The sequence below is a fragment of the Lathyrus oleraceus genome, chromosome 1 (genome assembly GCF_024323335.1).
Source record: "Lathyrus oleraceus cultivar Zhongwan6 chromosome 1, CAAS_Psat_ZW6_1.0, whole genome shotgun sequence".
Lineage (NCBI taxonomy): Eukaryota > Viridiplantae > Streptophyta > Magnoliopsida > Fabales > Fabaceae > Lathyrus > Lathyrus oleraceus.
The window spans coordinates 388,529,587-388,551,790 of NC_066579.1; the positions used below are offsets into that span (position 1 = coordinate 388,529,587).

The 22,204-nt window shown below is 34.9% G+C and overlaps 1 protein-coding gene across 1 annotated transcript; it reads left to right on the forward strand.

The window, feature by feature from the left end:
• The first annotated feature begins 6,160 nt into the window (after window positions 1–6,160).
• Window positions 6,161–21,236, forward strand: LOC127073447 (phospholipase D zeta 1). Its single transcript, XM_051014601.1, has 20 exons — window positions 6,161–6,631; window positions 7,546–7,647; window positions 7,782–7,897; window positions 7,993–8,134; window positions 9,835–10,005; window positions 10,120–10,293; window positions 10,763–11,005; window positions 11,123–11,239; window positions 12,330–12,469; window positions 14,033–14,182; window positions 14,490–14,646; window positions 14,742–15,272; window positions 15,674–15,784; window positions 17,021–17,167; window positions 17,253–17,450; window positions 17,522–17,623; window positions 19,175–19,306; window positions 19,385–19,450; window positions 20,463–20,524; window positions 20,628–21,236. The coding sequence occupies exons 1-20, from the start codon at window positions 6,386–6,388 to the stop codon at window positions 20,872–20,874; spliced, it is 3,354 nt and encodes a 1,117-aa protein (XP_050870558.1). The 5' UTR covers window positions 6,161–6,385; the 3' UTR covers window positions 20,875–21,236.
• The last annotated feature ends 968 nt before the right edge of the window (window positions 21,237–22,204 follow it).

A 22,204-nucleotide genomic window follows, 5' to 3' on the forward strand; every position in this document is an offset into this window, starting at 1 on the left:
CGGAGAAGTGCGCGAATGAGTGGATATTAAGACCGACCAAAACGCTCGTAGGATGATGCATTACATGTTCAAAATTGTTTTGATGGTTGTAATTGCATAGTTCTTGTATTGTATTTGTTATAATTATTTGCATTACTGTTTATGTAATGGTACTTTCGTCACAAACATCTAATATGAAATAAATTTAGTTTTTCATATATTGCAATAGAGGTACATGTAAATTTATCTGGTTGTGCTCGTTCCAACACTAGGACAATTATTACGATTGTGACCTGGCTGATGGCATTAACTACATAGTCTAACCATTTTGTTCGCCGTATCCATTTCGGTTCGAATTCGGGTGCTGTTTGGGCGACCCTTTTTCTTCCTTCGCATAACTTCGTTGTGTCAGACGACGTCCCCTTGATATTCTGGACAATAATCCTCTTTTGCCACTACAGAAAAACTAATTTTATAAACATTTTAAAGGTTGACGACTTTGTAAACTTCAGATAGCAAGTAAGATGGATCTCTTCGAACCTTTGAGCATGCCGCAATTACATGGGAGCAGGGGGTACGAAAGGCTTGGAACTTTCCACAGTCGCACCAACCTTTATCTAGTTCGACTCTGTATTGTCCCATCGGCATGCCCTCATTGTGATCCATGGACTCGACAACACTAAACTAACCTTTAGTTCGATCAAAGATCGTAACCACGTGTGTGTTTGCTTTGGCAGCTTCATGTTTGATGAATTTCATTGAAGCATCACTAAACAATTGTCCAGATTGCAACACTGAACTCCATTTTGAGCGTCTGGTTTCAAACAACGCCCCTAGCCTGAAATATGTAGCATGCACTAAAGTGGTTATTGGTAGGTTACAGATGCCTTTGAAGATATAGTTCATTGATTCCACAAGATTTGTTGTCATGTGGCCCCAACGCTGACTGTTGTCGTATGCCCTAGTCCACTTCTCCAATGGAATACTATCGATCCACCGTACCGCATCTTCATTTGACAATCTTATTTCCTCGCGGTAGTGTTTGAAAGAAGGTTCTGATAATGCGTAACCTGCATTGACAACCTTCTTCCACAACGTCTTATCTTTGATTTCCCGCATGAAATTCTGAGCAATATGTCTAATACAGAACACATGCATCGAAGGAGGATTTTGCCAGCCGTTATCAATGTTATTATATGCACTGATGATTGAAGGGTGTCTGTCGGAGATCAAACATAAGTTAGGCTGAGGTGCAACGTGCAATCGGAGATTTCTTAGGAAAAAACTCAATCCCTCAGCAGTCTCCTCTTCAACTAGGGCAAAGGCGATTGGAAAAATATTGTTGTTCCCATCTTGTGTCACTGCCATCAGTAACATTCCTTTGTATTTTCCGTACAACCATGTACCATTAATTTGTATAATTGGTTTACAGAAATAAAAACCTATGATACATGGTTGATACGCCCAAAATAGACAGTGAAATATTCTATTTCCAACAGCACACGTACCATCTGGTGTATAAGCGGGCAATGTTTCCATCTTGACAATTGTCCCAGGAGCATATTGTTTTAGAGCCAACAGGTATTTTGGAAGTTGTTTGTAAGACTCCTCCCAATTGCCAAAAACTTTTTCAACAACTTTTGTCTTAGCTATTCATGCCTTCCTATATGATGGAGTGTACTCGTACTCTGCCCTAATATGCGAGATTATTGTACTCGCCTTTAACAACAGATTGTCACCAATGACAAACAATATTTCATCGCATATTAGCTCAAAGCTTAATTTACGATGATTCTGCATTGGGTTTGTCAGCATGCATGTGTGATCTGGATCCATTGATCCAATCTCCCAAGACTCACTCCTCTTCCGGTACGAAGCTGACAACCTAAAAAGGCAGTGCTCATTCGGACAATAAACTTTATACCTCGATGCGTCAGTTTTGTCAACTCTAAAATCAGCTGATAGTTGCATGTGGAATTTCTTAATGGCTTTTACACATTCCACTTTTGTGCGAAATGTGTCTCCTTGTTTCAAAGATCCTTGCATCTGCACGTAAGGATTGTACCATACATCTACTGAAGGTTCATCTGAACCCACATTTCAACCTTGTCATGTGTTGGGGTGGTCAGTATACATGACTTGCTGGTATTGGATCCTCTTCCTCTTCAGTGTTCACCATCGAATCAACCATGATCTCAACTTCTTCTTCTTCGTCGTCTGGAACATTCACCTCAACTTGTTCGTCATCAATCTCACAAAACACTTGTGACTGATCAATGAACTGATACACCTATTGTTGATGTGGTAATATATACAACTCTATATCGTTGTAACCGGATTGTCCGTGACTGACAAACATATGATGAACATCGTCATCATCTCGAATCTTCTTCTGATAAAATTTTACCTGGTTTTCTCCAAACCAAATCGTATTTTTGTAGATGATTTGGCCCACATTACTGCACTGCAATTTCTTTTCTATTCTTTGTTTCAAATGTGAAAAATTTAATCGTCGATTTATTGTAAACCGAGTCACCTTTGTGTTTCGAAAACAAAAATCGAACCACTGATGGTCAAATATTTCACCTTTGACACGGGCACTGATCATTTAATGTTGTGTGGAAGACATTTTGTTCAAATATTAAATATGCAGATAACTTTAATGGAATTGAATGCATTGCTATGTTGTTCATCTACACAGCATAAATAGCGTTGCATTGCTAACTTGGTCGTTGCATTGATAACTTGGTCGTTGTCTGTACAGACTTGACCATGCATGTAGTAGAAAGAATCAAACATGTAGAGAAAAGAATGACAAGAAAACACATGCGTAAGGGAATCAAGGAATCTCTGAACCCTGTGCCCTAATATTCCCACCTAGGCGCTCATTCCCTAGGCGCCATAAAGTAACTGGGGCGCCAAAAGGAAGGACGCCCCTTCACAAATTTTGGACTTAGGCACCACTAGGAAGGGCACCCCTTCCCATTGTCCTACACTAAGGCGCCAAGAGGAAGGGCGCCTCTTCCTTGCATGTGAAGAATCACATGCAGGCGCCAAGAGGAAGAACGCCTCTTCCCTTGCATGTGGATTCTTCACATGCGCCTAGAAGAGAGATTCCTCACATGCTTTCTGAAGTTTGTCATTCCCTTGTCTTTTCTTGCCAATGCATGCAACCAATCCCATTCATCTTAGGTTGCAAACCTACTCACTCATTCATCTATAAATAGCCTCTCATATCAACAATATCAAATAATCTTCATCGATACTCAATTATATTCTTCTACCACACTTGTTTCCTCTACCACACTCAAGCTTTGCAAAATCAAATCATGTCTTTGTTGACTATGGGCGATGAACACAGATGCACACTCGAGAATATCTCGGCATTTGTATGTTATCTCTCTCTTTTTACTTTTTCTATTTTTAGTCTTATACATCTGTTATCTATGCTTTTCTTACTTCTTATGGAGTTATATTTGTTGATTATGTATTTCTTCTTCTAATTGTATTTTCTTAGTTTTTTGTTATTAGGATCCGGAGCGGTTTAGATGTCGTGTACATGAATATGTATCCCACGAACGATCCTTTAATAGAACCATATATTAGAGGATGTGGATTTGGAAATCTACTCAAAATTGTTTTGTACTCGGTGGACTACAAGTTCATTCTAGCTTTGTTGGAGAGGTGGAGACCCGAGACCCACACATTTCACCTTTCGATTGGTGAGTGTACCGTCACACTTGAGGGCGTGTACATGTTGTTGGGTCTCCGTATAGATGGAAAGGCAGTGAATGGTAGAGTTAACCAAGACAACAATATCTGCAATGAATTATTGGGTGCCCTTTATTAGACGACGAAACTGAGGGAGACACATCCGGTCAAGCAAGGGGGAAAGGTATAAATTTAAAATACCTTAAACTATATTATGTCAGTATAGTATTGTCCGACGATTCAACCGAGTATGAGAAAATAATAAAAGCTTGGTGTTATATTATGATTTTATTTGGTATTTTTTTGTTTCCAGAAAGTACAGGTAATTATGTAAATATAATGTATTTACCTTTATTACGCAACATTAATAAGGTAAACACTTATAGTTGGGACTCAGCTATGCTAGCCCATCTATATATTGCAATGTGTATAACTGCAAAAAAGAATACCTCTACTTTTTTTCATGTGCGTACTTGCTTCAAGCTTGGGGTTGGTCAAGAATGTCGTCGCTCGCCCTGATAAATGAGCGCCAATTCGTGTTCCCGTTTGCAACCAAGTAAATCTAACACTTTACCATTTACAATTTAGTTAATTATATTTTATATTATAATTAACAGTAAGTAATATTTTTCACTTCTTTTTTATCTTAGGTGGTCAGTAAGGGGAATGAACTACAACAAGTGTCTGAAACACACTATTGTAGTCTATCGCAATCTATTGGACCACATTGGACATGCCGATGTAATAATTCTACCCAACTATATTTTAATTTAAAAATACTTCCAAATTATTTTCCATCTAAGCGTTTCGTATTGTTTTACAGTTTGTCTGGAGGTTATATCTGGGTCTGGATCATGATGTGAACCATGACGATGCTGCAGTTTGGACAACGAAGACACCGATTATCCGATTCACTATGGTGGAAATGCATCAGAGTGACCAGGTCAAACTGCAGTTCAGAATGCTATAACAGATTCCAGAATCTCCCAAGTGTTTGGGGAATTGACATCAAAAAAGGGTTGATGCACAATGAGATTATTCTGACTAAAGAGACTTTGCAAAAGAGATGTGTCGTCAATGGAGGAATCGACGACAACACATCTTGAACGAACCAGTCATCCATGGTGCAAGACTAACTCAGCAATATATGGCATAGTTTAGGTCGGTAATAACTCAACAATTTGTATCTGAGCCGCGGTATTTGATGGATCCACCGCAACTTGCTTCGTCATCGTACGCCCCACAACAATTCACCACCCATCACCAATGTGAACCCATCCAAACCCAACAATCAACCACACAACATCAACCAATCACACAACATCAACCAACCACATACACCCAACAACCAAACACCCAACATCGCAATTCGTTCATGCCAACCACCCAACAACCAACCATTCATACCACCCACCCAAACACAAAACCAAGAATCAAATTCCGCAACCACAACCGTCTATAGCCCAGATGATTCATATGGGCCACTTCATCGTAGCCCCCCACCAATGACCACCCAAACATCTCATCAACATAACACCTAACCATTGTTTAACTATAGTGCGTCCCAAGAACCATTACTTCGTTTCCAAAACGACTCAATGACCCAATTTGGGCAACTATACCGTCCCCAATTCACCCAACCCCAACGACCTAACTACGATGACATGAGCACCAAACTCCATTACGGAAACGCCGTTAGCAAGAGCCCCTCCAGATATTGGGAGCAAATGATGACACATCTGTCAAATATCGCTGGAACTTTCGCCGGACCTTCCAACCAGCCATCACTCGATCATGTCACCACACAAAGACCCCAAACACCTCAAGAGAATCGTGGGATATCTCGGAGACAAACTAACGCACCGAGATGTGGAACAAAATGACGTTATAATCAGGCCGGTCATTAGTTTATTGTCAGTCCAATGTAACCAATTATTACATCATCAATGAATTTATTTTTTTCCATTACTATTTCTTATTTATTAAATAATGATAATTAATAATTAATAATTAAAAAAATTAAAAAAACTAAAACATTAAAAAAATTAAAAAAATAAATAGCAGGGGTGTATATGAATTGGCGCATAATCCAACCAAAGACACACAAGCGCCACTAGCATTGACGCCTCCTCATGAGGCCCAATGTAGGCGCCACTAGCATTGACGCCTCCTCATGAAGAGTCCAATGCATGCGCCAATGCTATTGGCGTCTCCTCTTCATGCATTAGAGATACACCAATTCATCTGGCGCATCCTCTTCAAAACACGGTTATTTTGGTAATTTTTTTGAATAATTGGTTATTTTAAAAAAAAATTGAAAAAAATAGTTTTTTTAAAAAAAATTCTAAAAAAGACTTTTTAAAAATATAATTAAAATTTTAAATTACAATAAAAATTCAAATTTGTTATATAAAAAAAAGATAATTAATTAAAAAAAAAGGTGAGATAGCGAGTGAAGAAATCAAACTTGCGCACTGGTTTGACGTTATTCCTACACACAGTTTCAACTCTTACACATTATTTCCCTATTCTCACGAAAGCTAGAGCTATTCTTTTGTCTCAATTTCTCTTTCTCTTTCTCTGAATTTCGATTTCGATTTGGATCCGAATCGATCAACTACACATCGTTGCAGCTCCTTCACTTCGTTTCATTGAATTCCCTAATCGTTTTCTACAACTGGCGACTCAACTTCCGATGGCGACGGAGAAGTTAATGGCCGCTGGTGGCCCGCGCTACGTTCAGATGAAATCGTCTCCGCCAACGTCTCCTCCGTCGGCCGATATCGCGTCAAGTCTGTCGTTTCGACACAGCGCCGTCAGCGACCTGTATCGGATTTTCGATGAATTGCCGAAAGCTACTATCGTCTCCGTCTCTCGTCCTGATCCTAGTGATATCAGCCCTATGCAACTCTCTTACACCATTGAGGTCGAGTATAAACAGGTGCGGTCTCTGTTTCTCTTTTTCTCTTTTTCTCTTTTTCTCTTTTCGTGATTTTGTAGAATTCTTCAAAAATGAGGAAGACGAATCTCTGATCGCAAGTTCTGAAGCGAATTGCGTGAACTGAAAGCCAGGGGATTCATAAGGAATTGAATTCTATATTTTAACCTAATTTCTTCCTTATACACTGTATATGTATGTACTCTAGTATGAAGAAATGAACACAAGACACTGTACTCACACACCAGTGATAATCTTAGAAAATGGAAGTGATCCAGTATAACCACATGTACAAGTGTAGGACAAAGGACACATGCTAGACACTGGACACGCCTTCAATCGGAAGTGTCGAGATAGTGTATGTATTTGTATATATGTATGCAATTATGTATGTGTCTATAAGGTGTATTTACATGATGCAATTGTTGCTATTTTACTTAGTTTCAACTTTGAATTTTTTTGGTTCGAGAGTGAAGGTTTTAAAGAGAAAGAGCGTGTCTAGTAAATATTCTCTAATTTAAAAAAAATTTAAGATGGTAGATTATCATGAAATCTAATCTTTAAAATCCATTGTTTATTATTATAAATACTATATAAATCTCTTAACACACTAGATATGAAAATTCTACCTTCTCTTCCTTTTCCTCCAAATCCTCCATCCAAACATGCACTCAATTTAATTTTACTTTCTTCAAATGAAAATATCTGATTTTACATATGTTAATCTGGAATTCGAAATTACCTCGGCAGTTGTTTAGAGTCTTTATACATGGAGTATGTGTAGGAATTTTTATTATGGAAGTCAGACAACGAAGAAGTCGAGAGGAACAATGTTTTTATACATGTAGTCTCCTTGTCTATTTCATACAGTCTTCCTTCATCCTGGAGTATACTCACATCTCCAATTTTCATTTCAGTTCAAGTGGGAGCTAGTGAAGAAAGCTCATCAAGTATTTATTTTGCATTTTGCGTTAAAGAAGCGTGTCTTTATTGAGGAAATTCATGAGAAGCAAGAGCAGGTAAGCAATTCTCTTTATACTGATTTTCATTTGATTGCTTATGTTTAAATGGTTTTTGTATTATTTGATGATATTATGCATATCTAGCAAAGTTTGGATTTTAATATAATGATTACTGAAACCTCATATTAAAGGTTAAAGAATGGCTTCACAATCTAGGAATTGGAGAATCCACTACTATGGAACAAGATGACGATGAATGTGAGGAAGAAACAGTTCCTTTACAAACTGATGAAAGTGCTAAAAACAGGTGATACCCAGTACTCAGCTTTTATTGTAGCACTCTTGCAATTGAAGTATGTTAATCTGTGGTCATAATTTCATATAACTTGGATTTTGGTACAGAGATGTTCCATCTAGTGCTGCTCTTCCAATTATACGTCCAGCTTTAGGAAGACAGCATTCTATTGCAGACAGGGCAAAAAGTGCAATGCAAGGGTATCTGAATCACTTTTTGGGAAATATTAGTATTGTTAACTCTCCTGAGGTATGCTTTGTGCTTGAGTTTTTGAAAATAGCTATCTATTATCTTATATAGACATTCTTCTATATAACTGTTGATTCACTATCGTGGTTCATTTCTTTTATTGGCTTGATCAAAGACCGCAATCATTGTTGGACTAGTGAGTCACTAGTTGAATTGTTATATATGAAATAATTTCAAAGTTATTTATGACCTATACAATTCCCAATTAAAAGATTCTAGCAAAATATAGATCATACTTTAGTATACATTCACAATTTTAACTTCATGGTTCTAATCTAGAATATCATGTCATTTATAGCAACTGGCCCTTCTTTTTTAATAATGAATAATGTGTCTTTTTAAGAGAGTAATAGCTTAACAAAATTAAGGATCATATACCATTTTTTCTTGTCCTGTTAGAATCAAATTCCAATATTTTTTATTAGGATTAGAATTAGCAAATCATATCAATTAGTATTTATTGTATTATTTCTATATGCTATTATAAATAGAGGCGAGTATAGTCTGATTTAGACATTAAATCACAAATCAACAGTCTTAGTGCAGAAGCTGCTGGCAAGTTTCTATACTTTTCCAGCGCTTCTGCATCTCTTTTTTTGCGAGCCTCCTAAATAATTTATTTATTTCTTTTTGAAGGACTTTGATAGAGGATTAAGGGATTTGCACTCAGCTGATCCATATATATATATAGACACACACACACTACTAGAGATAGATGCAATTTACATTTACAATGAGATTAATAGCAATGCTATTTCCTAGGTGCATGGATGTTATTTCTTAGATGCAAGACTAACTAGATTGCTACAACTTCCCGTACTAATAATTGCTATTAATTCCAACATTTCACAATTGCTACTAATTCCAACAGATATTAAGCAGGGACAATTCAATATTTTGTTCAATTAACATATGAAATGAATGCAATCTGTATCTATTTAGTGTTGATGATGACAAATTGTATTGTATGCACATGATCCTTGATGTCAAGGTTTGCAAACGTTGGTCTAATTAAATTAGTGAATATACTGGCTATACAAACCAGTTATCACACAAAGCATACATATTGGCTGACATTTAGCCTTATAAAGGAAAAATTTAAAAGGAAAAGTAGAACTGTGTTTCAATACTACTCTGGTATCGGTATAACTTGATTTTGGATATTAGTTTCATTATAAAGGCAGCCAGATTAATGAGGATCCCACCATTGTGTGCTGGGGATGGTCAGATGGATACTTTTATACCCACTATGAGCTGAGCGCTTTTCCATTTACACTAGGTTACTATTGGATTTAGTAGGGACAGCCAGCTTCATGAATCTGTTTTGACTTTCACATAACACTGTTGTGATTCTGGATCTGGTAATGAAAATAGCCTTTCCACTCACAGGGCTATGGTTGCTTATGGTAGATCCTTCTCTCAGACCCCACAGTGGTTGGACTTGGAGTCTTGTATACTGGGCTGCCTAGTGCCTCCATTAGGCTTGAAATTTAATGAATCGCCGACACTTTTTTGGCTACTATATGCAATTAAATGTAATACGCTATATGGTATGGACCTTGGAACCTGACCATATTTCCAGTCGAAGTCTGTGACTATTTATGTTCTGTTATTAGCTTTTTGTTCTATGTTTGTTGAATTTGTGTGTGTAGTTATGGCCTCTAGACAATTTGTTTACAATATGCAATTGTATGCTTTAGGTTTGCAAGTTTTTGGAGGTGTCAATGCTATCTTTTTCACCTGAATATGGTCCTAAGCTGAAGGAGGAATACGTGATGGTGAAGCATCTGCCTAAAATTAAAAAGGATGAAGACTCCCGAAAGTGTTGTTTGTCTGACTGTTTTAATTGTTGTAATGACAATTGGCAAAAGGTAAAGGAATTATTTTTTGACCTGGAAATTTAGTGGTATCATTTTAATTCTAACTGGGCAGCTTTTATTATTTCGGATTAGCTTCTGAGTTATAACTTTCCTGTTTGTGTATAGGTGTGGGCCGTACTGAAACCTGGATTCTTGGCATTGCTGGCACATCCTTTTGATAAACAGCCCTTGGACATTATTGTTTTTGATGTACTGCCTGGCTCAGATGCCAACGGGGATGGCCGTTTATCATTAGCGATTGAAATGAAGGAACGGAATCCTTTACGGCATTCGTTCAAGGTGTTTATTGTTTCTTCGTAATCTTAAGCTCGTGCTTAAAAGGATTTAATGCCAGTTGTTATTGTTTGTCTCCAATATCAAAATCTTGAGCAAGTCTCCAATCCGGTCCTTGAAATTTTTTTAGAATATCATTTTGATTTGATCATCTGTTTCAACATGCAACAATTTTAAGAAGATTAGTGAACATCAAATTGGTCCTCAAGTGATAAACTGGGTTGTGAGTGGTATCAATTTGATCCTAGTATACAGTAAATTTGGGACTTTTAATGTAAAGAACTTCCATTTTGAGGACAAAACGGATCTGATGATCTTTTGAAGACAAAATTGTTTTTCCAAAATGTTTTGAGGACCGGAATTAGGGTTGTTCTAATATTTTTACTAGTCATTAGCGGACTTGTGGAGGTTATCTGATATATGGTAATGATATACAGAGAAATATACTTTCTTAACACTTAATTGAATACTTTAGGTGACTTGTGGAATCCGAAGTATTAGAATTAGAAGTAAAAGTAGTAGTAAAGTTAAAGACTGGGTTGCTGCAATCAATGATGCTGGACTCAGACCTCCTGAAGGCTGGTGTCATCCTCATCGCTATGGTTCTTTTGCTCCTCCAAGAAGCTTAAATGAAGATGACAGTCAAGCCCAGTGGTTTGTAGATGGGCAATCAGCATTTGAGGTCATTGCTTCTTCAATCGAAGATGCCAAATCCGAGGTTTGTTTTTTCAGTGCCATAACATTCAAGACCACTTTCACGATAGTTTACTTTTATCATAACAGATAATAGTATCTGTTTTCAAGTTGCTGTTTAATGGTCCAAAGATTCATGCAGATATTTATCTGTGGGTGGTGGCTGTGCCCAGAACTGTATCTACGGCGACCTTTCCAAACTCATGCTTCATCAAGGCTTGATAATCTGTTGGAAGCAAAAGCTAGGGAAGGGGTTCAGGTAGCTTTTAATTGGAACTCTTTTTACAATGTCTTGTCAATTTTATCCAAGACAACACTGAATTACCTTTCTTATTAAGTAGTTGAAAATTTAAACTGTGAAGAGATGATTATGGCCATCCCAAAGATTTTAGTATGATGTTATTTTGTTGACTCTCAGTTATCTTATTTTCCTCTGTTTTCTATTGTAATGATGGCATATTTTATATTCCTCAGAGATGATAATTGTTACTTTTTCCCTTCTACTATTCCTAAATTTATTTTCTGAAACAAAGTGTCTTCTATTTAATTTTGGGTTTTGGCCCAACATATGATATAACATGAAACCAATGATGTGGCTGAAGCAGACAGACTAAGTTAATATGGACCTATAGATATGTGATTTTGTGTGTATGGCAAGAGGATTTGAACATTGGATACACCCCTTTGTCGTATTCATTGATTGTGGGGGAATTGTATTACTTTCTTGGACATTGTCCTATTATCCTTACACTTTGATGTAGGCATAACCAAGTTAAACTTTTTGTCTATTTTTCTACTCTTTATTTTCTTTTTGAAGAATATTTCTGTCAAAAGTATGAGTCATTATTATGGGTATACAAGGACACTTCTAAAAAAAGGTCTGAGGCTATGTAAGATATGTATGTATTGATTCCTTATCAAACAATGTAGCCGACCCCTTTTAGCGAGACAAGGCTTGGTTGTTGTTGTTGTTGATGTCAAACAATGTGATGCTTAAAATCCTGATAAGGCGCTTTTAATTAAGCTGTGTCACATTATCCATTAGGTATAACCAAGTTAAGCTTTTTGTCTATTTTTCTTCTCTTTCTTTACTGTTGCACACCTTTTTAAAACAATTTTTCTTCTAAAAAAACATTTGAGTCATTATTATGGGTATGAAACATGGACACTTAACAAAATTCTGTTACTAAACTCCCCTCTCTTGGTAGAATAGGTGGCTCATTAATATTTTGTTTGTTTATTGAGTTATGTATGAGTAAACACTGGTTGAAGGTATACACATAACTAATTAATTTAGTCTTCTATACATGTCGAGATTTGCATGAATGCTCTTTTTTATTTGTTTACAGATTTACATTCTTCTCTACAAAGAGGTGGCTCTTGCTTTGAAAATCAACAGTGTCTATAGCAAGAGAAAGCTTCTTAGCATTCATGAGAATGTGAGGGTATTACGCTATCCTGACCACTTTTCTACTGGTGTTTACCTGTGGTATGAAATCACCGAAAACTTTATTTGTCTTTGGTTTTATGAATGAGAGCATGTTAGAATATGAAAAATATCGCATAATATTTGGGTTGTTTCTTGACATTTTTTTTAAATATCTTGTGTTTTCTTCTAAAATTTATTAATTTATTACCATACTTCTTTATGTTTGATATCAGAGCCTGTATCATCCTCCATGATCTATCATGCACTATACTACTAGCTAATGAGTTCTCTAAAGTCTAGAAATAAACTATAATAATTTTATGAGGAGTACTAGCATACTGTCTAACACTATTGGTTGAAATTTAAATGGATTCAACTAAATCATGTAAGCTCCACATAAACTTAAGTGAGACCCATATGAATTTCAACTAATACAAGAGTGTGTGTTGCTAGGATAATTCTAATTTTATTATCGCCATGATTCTTTTCTTCTCTTCATCGTGGAAAAAATTCGGGCCATCCTTTCTCTCCCAAGTTCTCTCATTGCTGTATCCTTTCAGCAGCTTCTGACTATCCTAGAAGAAGTTTGACCTTGGCAATTCCAAATGAAGTTTGAGCCCACTTTCATAGATTTAGTTTGGTATCTGCTATTCTAGAATATTTATGAATAAGTTGTGGTTCATATCAGCCCCCCATTGTGAATCACAATGTTTCAAAATATTATTTTCGGATATTTGGAGAAGTCTTAGTTCTTGTCATTTATAATTTCTTTCTAGGAAATGTTCACCGGTGCTCATTCTGTAGAGTTTCTTCTTTCTTGGTTATGCAACATTTAAATCAACTCTTAAAATGGTTTGTGAAGCCTATATTGTATCTTTCTTTCCAAGGGTCTATTTGCAATAAGCCCTGAGCTTATTAATCTTTAGCTTGAGGAGGAATTTTGTATGTTAGAACATGGAACAAATATCTCATAATTTCTGAATTGTCGTATTTTAGAAAATCTTAGATTGTCTCTTAGGATTGACTTTATTATGTATATGTCTTTGCATTTCATGATTTGTTTCCTTATATATTTTAAGATTAAGTACTTTTAATCCCGGTAAAATCATGACCATCCAACTTTAATCTCTTAAAATTTTGTATCATTTTTTGTCTTTATATTTAACAAAAACTACTTGTTTTAGTTCCTTTGCTGGGACTGTGGTATTTTATAGGCATTAAGCATTTTTACATGAACTAAAAATGAATGGTCGTGATTTTGTTGGAATTAACCTCATATTTAACCCTTTACTTTATTTAGTCTCTTGTATCATCAAAAACCATAATCACCATTCAAAGTCATTCTCCCTTCTTTTGCTTCCTTCTCTCCTTTCTCCCTTGTTTAAAGTCTTATAACTTCAATGCACATACTCACCAACATACAAATGTATGTTTATATGTGTGTGTGTTAGTCTCTGTGGGTATGTTGGTGTGTGTGTGTGTTAGTTTCTGTGGGTAAGTGTGTGTGTGTGTGTTTGTGTGTGTGCGTGTGTGTGAGAGGGATATTTAGGTGTGTTATTTGTCAGCATATATCAATTATGCTACACTTTTTCGTTTCTTATTTGTGCTTATGAATATACACAGGTCACACCATGAAAAACTCGTCATTGTTGATAATCATATTTGCTTCATCGGAGGACTGGATTTATGCTTTGGTCGATACGACTCGCCTGAGCATAAGGTGGGGGATGTTCCTCCACTAATTTGGCCTGGAAAGGACTATTACAACCCAAGGTAAATTTTTTGAATAGAAAATAAAATCACCTAAAAGCTTTATGCACGAGTTCATTTGGCCATGCCTGAAATTGCTAAAAGCTTCATTTAAATTTGAGAATAAAACCACTTTTTTTACTATTTCAAAGTGTTTGGAGAAATAATATAAATTTTGTGCCTGACACTAGAAGGCTAGAAACAAACTGTCTGCTGTTAAAGAAAAGAAATTGTTGCTTCTATTAAGGATGTGTCGCTCATCATTACTTTGGCATAGATCATCTCATGCTAAACGTAATTCATATATTCATTTCATTTTCAATTTTTATAGAGAATCTGAGCCAAATTCATGGGAAGACACCATGAAAGATGAATTGGAACGTGAAAAATATCCTCGTATGCCTTGGCATGATGTTCATTGTGCCCTTTGGGGACCACCTTGTCGTGATATTGCTAGGCACTTTGTTCAGCGATGGAATTACGCTAAGGTTAGACTTATTATGCAATTGCATCAAGTCTTGAGGCATTCTGATCCTTTTCCTATGTTCCCGATAGGAATTAATTTATTTATTTTTTACATCAGAGGAACAAAGCTCCATATGAGCAAACAATACCACTACTCATGCCTCAACATCATATGGTTATTCCCCATTACTTGGGAAGCAGTGAGGCACCGATCGAAATTAAGAACACTGTCAATGATAGAGCCCTCAAGAGAGAAGATTCATTTTCCTCATCTTCCCAAGACCAAGATATTCCTCTACTCCTGCCTCAAGAGCCAGGTGGGTTAGATGATCCTGAAGAAAGCCCAAAACCAAATGGGTTAATCTCCTTTCTACATCACCTTGACAAGCCTAGAAGGATCAGCAGTGGCCTTCCTTTCTCATTCAGAAGGACCAAAGTTGCAGCAGTTGGTCCGGATACGCCAATGAAGGGTTTTGTAGATGATCTAGACTCTGTGCATTGTCACGAGGGAACTGCTCATGATAGAGTGGCTCACGTTGATTCACAAAACACAGATCTTGAATGGTGGGAAACACAAGAGCGGGATGATCAGGGAGGTTTTGCAGATGAATCCGGACAGATTGGACCTCGTGCTTCCTGCCGTTGCCAGGTACACTGTTTTCATAGTGCTGAAGTCTCAGTGACCTACTTAATTATAACTGTTCCAATGATTTATACATTTGTTTTATCTGTGATATACCTTTTGTATGATCATCTCATCAAGAGGTTCTTTAAAGTGTAACAAATGCTGTTATTGTAATTAAAAAAATTTATGGATTGAAATCAGGTGTTTTATTGAAGTTCTTCCCTTTGATAATATTTTTTTTGTGACATACATACTAGGATCCACAGGAAGTGATATTTCATATATTGCTGGAAAGTTGACTTTTAGAGGGGGCATTATTATCATCTATTTGCTTTTGTTATTTTCTTGTTATTTGTGTCCTGTTATTTTTCTTTTACACTGGCCGTCGTATTTTCTACCATTTTGAAATAGACTTTAATTGATAGGTTATTAGGAGCGTAAGTCAGTGGTCGGCTGGAACAAGCCAAACGGAAGAGAGCATCCACAATGCTTATTGCTCTCTCATTGAGAAATCTGAATACTTCATCTACATCGAGGTATTGACTAAACTTCTGCCTTCAATGTGATACAGTTTTTGAAGACTGATAGGTGTTTCAAATGATCATACCAAAAGTGGTTTTGCTTTGTTATTATTATAACTATATATAATTGTAACAATAAAACATATTTGGAAGGTAGCAATTTTGATCGAAAATAAGTACAAAAGAGCAGGGGTGATTATTACTTGAATGACCGTACAAGTATTTCGTTTGAACTAAAATACCATTGTTCTAAGCAATTTGAAAATCTAGTGAGTTTCTGCATAATATCCTTGTTCTTAGGCTTTGGCTCCAATACTTTTAGATGCTCTTGTTCAAGATGATAATTACATTTCATGCTTAAATGATGCGGCATTTGTTATGCTACTTTATTTGCTTGCTTCTGCAGCTCATTTTACACTTTGTTCATAGAAAGAACTTAATCTCTATTCAGTATTAGTACTGGCTTTACTGGTTATGATTCAACATAACCTGCTTATATAATCTTCCTTAAAGTTATGCTGATTATAGAGAGGGTTTGATATGTCGTAATCTTAACTCTGCTTTGTTTACCATCTTACTATGCTATAGTAGTCTTTCTGAGTTTTGAGATAATTGTTTTTTTCAATTGTAAGTTTATAATTTTTCAACTTCATTTCCCAAGGAAAATACCTTTTCTTTTAAATAAAGGTTGGAATTAAATAAGTATGTATGTTTGGAAATATTAAGTTAATCCAATATTATTGAATTTAGATAATCATAATTGCTTATATTTACAGGAAATTCTTTATTGTTGAACAAACCAAATTTAAGTTTGAATCGGTTTATTATTATTGTTATATGGATTTATGTATTGAATTCTGTATTTCACTGCTTTAAACTTGTTTTGAAAGTTGATAAACACCACATCAGTTTCAGATTTTAAAAGAGAAAAGTCTCATACCTGAAATTATTTGGACCTTTTCTTTAAAATCCCTTAGTTTTAAGAAAGTTGATTTAGATGATCTAATAATGATTCCGATCTTCCTACAACTTGTAAAATATATTGTGCGCTGCATTTCATGGACATGGTAATATATATTCTGCTCCTACCCCTTTAAAGTTTTATGCTTCTAAATTTTCAAGCTGGTGTGAAAATTTTCAAGCTTATATAAAAGTTATTCAAACTTATAAGGATTTAATTTGTTATCTATTCCTAAATCTGTTCTGGACGTTCTCTGACCTATCTATTTTATCTTTGGGAACTTGTTCCAGAATCAGTTTTTTATCTCAGGTCTTTCTGGAGATGATATGATACGTAATCGTGTGTCAGAAGCTTTATATCGACGGATTATGCGAGCTTATAATGACAAAAAATCTTTCAGGGTTATAGTCGTCATACCGCTCCTTCCTGGATTCCAGGTTCTAATTTATTTTTAATTTATTTTTTCAACAAGAAAAAGTATTTCTTTTGCATGAATCTTGGACTTACTTCTCTGCTATCTAGGGGGGGCTTGATGATGGTGGTGCAGCATCTGTGAGAGCTATAATGCATTGGCAGTATCGAACAATTTGCAGAGGGCAAAATTCTATCATACATAACCTTTATCAGCTTCTTGGTCCAAGAGTACATGACTACATCTCTTTTTACGGCCTGAGGAATTATGGCAAACTCTCTGATGGTGGTCCTGTGGCAACCAGCCAGGTAATTTTTTATATCTATGGTCTTTTGCCTAAGTAGCTCTGGTCAGCTTAATGACGGACACTATTTTGCAGGTGTACGTCCACAGTAAAATCATGATTGTTGATGATTGTATAAGTTTGATTGGATCTGCTAATATTAATGATAGGAGCTTACTCGGCTCCCGGGACTCTGAGGTACAGTTCCAAACCTTTTTCCTTAAACACACTGTAAAAGTTTGGTTGTATTTTTTGGTTTTATTTCTGATCTTTTGTTAAAAGTTCCACATCAGCCAATATATGGTCTGAGCATGTGTTTATAAGTGGGGGCAATCTTCACCCTACAAGTTGATTTGTAGGGTTGAGTTAGGCCCAACTACAGAACTGTCAAGTTATCTCTTATTTCGTGCGCCCTTGTTGTAACAATTTTTCCCTTGCTGTAACAATTTTTTATCAATGGAAATTCTTATATCATAGAAGCAACATAATTAGGCCTCGTTTGATTTGGTTTTGTAAAACAGTTTTTTACTTTTTAAAAGTTTGATTTGGTTTTGTAAAACAGTTTTTTACTTTTTAAAATTTGAAAATAAGAAAACTTCTTTGGTAGTCTAATTTTACAAAATTATATTTGAAAACTATTCTCTACTTAAGAATTTTAAAAATTAAAAAAATAAAATAAATTTTAGAGGTTTTAGTTTTTAATTTTGGAAATTAAGAAGAGCAAAATATAAGGAAAAGTGATACACTCTTCATTAATGGCAAATTTGTAATATTTTATAACATTAAAACAGTTTTAAAAAGTAAAATTACGAAACATGTTTTATTTTATTTTATTTCTTCAAAACTAGTTTTTTAAAATTGATTTACAAAATAGTTTTTAAAAATTAAAACCTAAAACTCATTCGACCAATAGTTGTGAAAAATGTTTTTATTTTAGCAATATTGATTTACAAAATAGTTTTTAATATCTAGTTAGCTTTTTCTCTTTTCTGCAAATTTAAGTATTTATGTTCATATATAACTTTGAATTTCTTTCACAATATTACTCCCTCCATCTCACTAAGCATTAGGTAATTTATTGTTTTTCTTAAATAGTTGTGAAAAACCCTTAAAGGACACTTAATTCGTAATAGTTTTTTACCCTGGGCCTAACTCATTTGTACAAAATCAGTTTGTAAAGCGCAATATGCCATTTTTTATAAACTCTTTTCATGCATTATCTCTTTTCAATATGGGACTTGTGCGGCTTGGTGTGTGATAATTTGGTGGGTGTTTCGAATGGATAGAATCTGAAACCATATTAGGTTTTCATGTTGGACCTAAATTTGTAAGATTGAAGAGTGTCACTTTATAAATTCATTTTGGATCTTATCTTTTTTCATTATGTAACTAGTGAAAGAATAATTTCAACTAACATCATTATAGCCAACTTCCCTTTTCCCACTAAGTGCTGTTAATTATTATTTTTATATTTCAAAATATTTAATTTGACCTTTTAAATTATGGGTAAAGCTAACTTGTGCCCTTGGGAGAAACCCACAAATAGAATTTTTGTATTGAAAAAGTAAATAAAATTATTAATTATAACTTTCTAATAAATTCAATAAACAATTTCCAAGAATTTGTTTCTATATTTATCTCTTAACTTGTGTTTTTGGGGTACAAGTTAGCATTATCCTTAAATTATATATGAATTCATAACTGTGTATCACCTTCTGTCCTTTTAACTGTCCCACATATGGACTTCAGATTGGTGTAGTCATAGAAGACAAAGAGTTGATTGATTCATATATGGATGGAAAGCCTTGGAAGGCAGGGAAGTTTTCTTTGTCTCTCCGATTATCATTATGGTCTGAACACTTGGGTCTAGCGGCAGGAGAGGTTAGTAATTTACCTTTTCGGAGTGTAGTTGTTTCGTGTGCCTGATTAGTAATGATTACTTCATTATATTTTCCTCAGGTCAGTCAAATAATGGACCCCGTTGTTGAGTCTACATACAAGGATATTTGGATGGCAATAGCAAAGGTAATTATTATTTTATGAGATGATTTGAATTGTTCAGAGAGAAATTACTCTCAACTTTGCTATTTATAACCAAGTGATAACAATCAAATATATAATTAAATCCCTTTTTTACAGGGATAAAACCAACAAACCTAACCATATAGAGAGATTTACCCAATAAAATCATATGCTATATCATGTTTTTCAGTTTACCGAATACCTCTTTAGATCTTAATGCTTTTGAATAACTGAATAAGAAACAATGCTTCAAATTATAATACTGATTATTATCCGTTGAATTTGTGATTATGCGTAAAAGATGAAAGAAGTATATTATTGATTATGAGTAGGGCTGTTCATGGTTCGGTTCGGTGGAAAACCTAACCGAACTAAACCATAGTAAAAGTTCACTCGAACTGAACCGAACCGTTTCAATTTATTTAAAACCGAACCGAAGTAAAATTATTGGTTTGATATACCGTTTGGAAATTCCGAACCATACCGAACCGTTAGAAGAGAATTTTTCCCAAACCATACCATTTATTAAAGAACTGAACCATTAAACTATTTTTCAAATTTGTTGAATTTTTTTTTAAAACTTGTTTATAGTATTTTCATTTTCACTTTCGGTACGGTTCTAGAACAATTTTCTGCAATATGGTTTGGTTCACTAACCAAGCATAACGGTTCAGTTATTTTAGCTTCATTTTGGTTCGGTTTGACAGTTCGGTTCAGTAAATAGTTTTTTTGAACAACCCTAATTATGAGTAATGACTCTTGACTTGATACAAAATAACTCAGCAGTAATTCCTATTTATTTAGATAGATAGATTCAATTCTAAATCAAGAACAAATCACGACATTAACTAATATCAGTTTGATACTAAATGTTTATATAAATGTAAAAGATATTATAAGATATTTTATAATATTCTAACATTAATACGTTTTATACAGACAAATACTGCAATTAATCAGGATGTGTTTTCCTGTGTTATTTTATAATATTCTAACATTAATACGTTTTATACAGACAAATACTGCAATTTATCAGGATGTGTTTTCCTGTGTACCTAATGATCTGATACACACCAGGTATGTTGGTGTAATTAATGTACATTTTTAAATCTCTAGGCGAGTCTTTTCTGTTGTCTTGTCCTAACATACATCATTAACAAAATACCTTTTGTTTCTGCAGACTTGCTTTCAGACAAAGCGTGGCTTTATGGAAAGAAAAAATTGGACACACAACCATTGATTTAGGTATAGCTCCAGGAAACTTAGAATCCTATCATGATGGAGGTATCAAGAACACTCATCCCATGGAGAGATTAGCATTAGTAAAGGGTCATCTTGTTTCTTTTCCCTTGGAGTTCATGTCTCAAGAAAGTCTAAGACCTGCTTTTAATGAAGGAGAATACTATGCTGCTCAAGTTTTCCATTGAGTATGTTGTCCGGTACTCAACATCTTATTTTTTATACGGGAGATTTGTAATTAATTATTTGCAGAGTTTCTTTTTATCACAATTCTGCAAATGAGTTGGGAAATTGAGGTAGGGGGATCATGATGTGCTGAGAAGGACAAAGTTGGGAGGGAGAGAGACTGGAGAGGATGCTGGAGAGGGACAGAGAAATTAAGTGAGAAATCAAGAGGATAGAGGTCCAAGAGAAGTGAGTGTTTGAGAGATTAAAATCCATATTCTTGTAGAGAATGTATCTATAACTGGTTCACTGTAAAAATCCATCAGTTCACATTTTATAGAGGAAATAAATCAAATCAATAATATATGCTGATTACTTTCCATTATATCTATGTCGTTTGTTCTTCTCTTGTTTTTCATGCTCCTTTTTCTGGGAGTGTTCAAAGGCATGTATGAAGCACATGTATTCCTAAATAGAAGATATTTAATCATGCATGGATGTGCATCAAAAGTATGTTTTTCTTTTTAAAATTGGATACTCCATTTGGTTAGTAAATTTATGAGATAAAGGAAGACATCTCTAAAATTGTGAATAAATCAAGTTTATTTGGCTTGGCTTTTGGTGTCAAAAATTATGAAGCTTGGGCAAAAATTGAAAGACAGCAAGTTCACATTGTATATAATATATAAATAGTCATTAATCAAAATGAAAGAGATTTTTCATTAAATAAAATTAGGAGGCAAATATCATTTCCGAGACTTCTTTGCGGTGAATATTCGAATAATAGCAATATCATCAAGTGACTTGAATATCTCCCGCTCGGTGTAACATACCATCAAGTCATTGAATCACACATTGTTTATCTTATTGCATAATTTAGCCTTGATAATCTTCATTGCTAAAAAAACTCTTTCAATAAATTTTGTCGATATCATAGTCAAACTTTGAACATCTTCACAAGTGGAAAATAAAACATATCTTTTTCACTTAAAGAACATAAATGTCAAGTTGATCCCTTATTGTTCCACGCTCATCATCATAAAAGTCTGCATGATAAATATCAATCAGACGAGCAAACTTATCAACATCAAACTTGGAGAAAGAGTTCTTGGGGTCAAGACATGAGAAGCAATCCACGGTAATGATGAAGGTTAGTGATAGTCCGATTGCACAACATTCACAATCTCAATATTTGTTGGATCAACTAAAAATCTCATCTCTGAAATTAAATGAAACAATAATGTTATTAACCATAAAACTAACGCGACAAGTTTAACATTGTATTGACATTGTTTTAGGACAAAAACATAAATTGAACATAAATTGAATCTCATGTAAGATAAATTGGACATA

Coding starts and splice junctions, on each gene's coding strand:
- LOC127073447 (XM_051014601.1), top strand. CDS start 6,386: ATGGCGACGGAGAAGTTAATGGCCGCTGGTGGCCCGCGCTACGTTCAG. Junction 15,273..15,673: donor GTGCTTCCTGCCGTTGCCAG/GTACACTGTTTT, acceptor TTTAATTGATAG/GTTATTAGGAGCGTAAGTCA. Junction 20,525..20,627: donor AATGATCTGATACACACCAG/GTATGTTGGTGT, acceptor TTGTTTCTGCAG/ACTTGCTTTCAGACAAAGCG.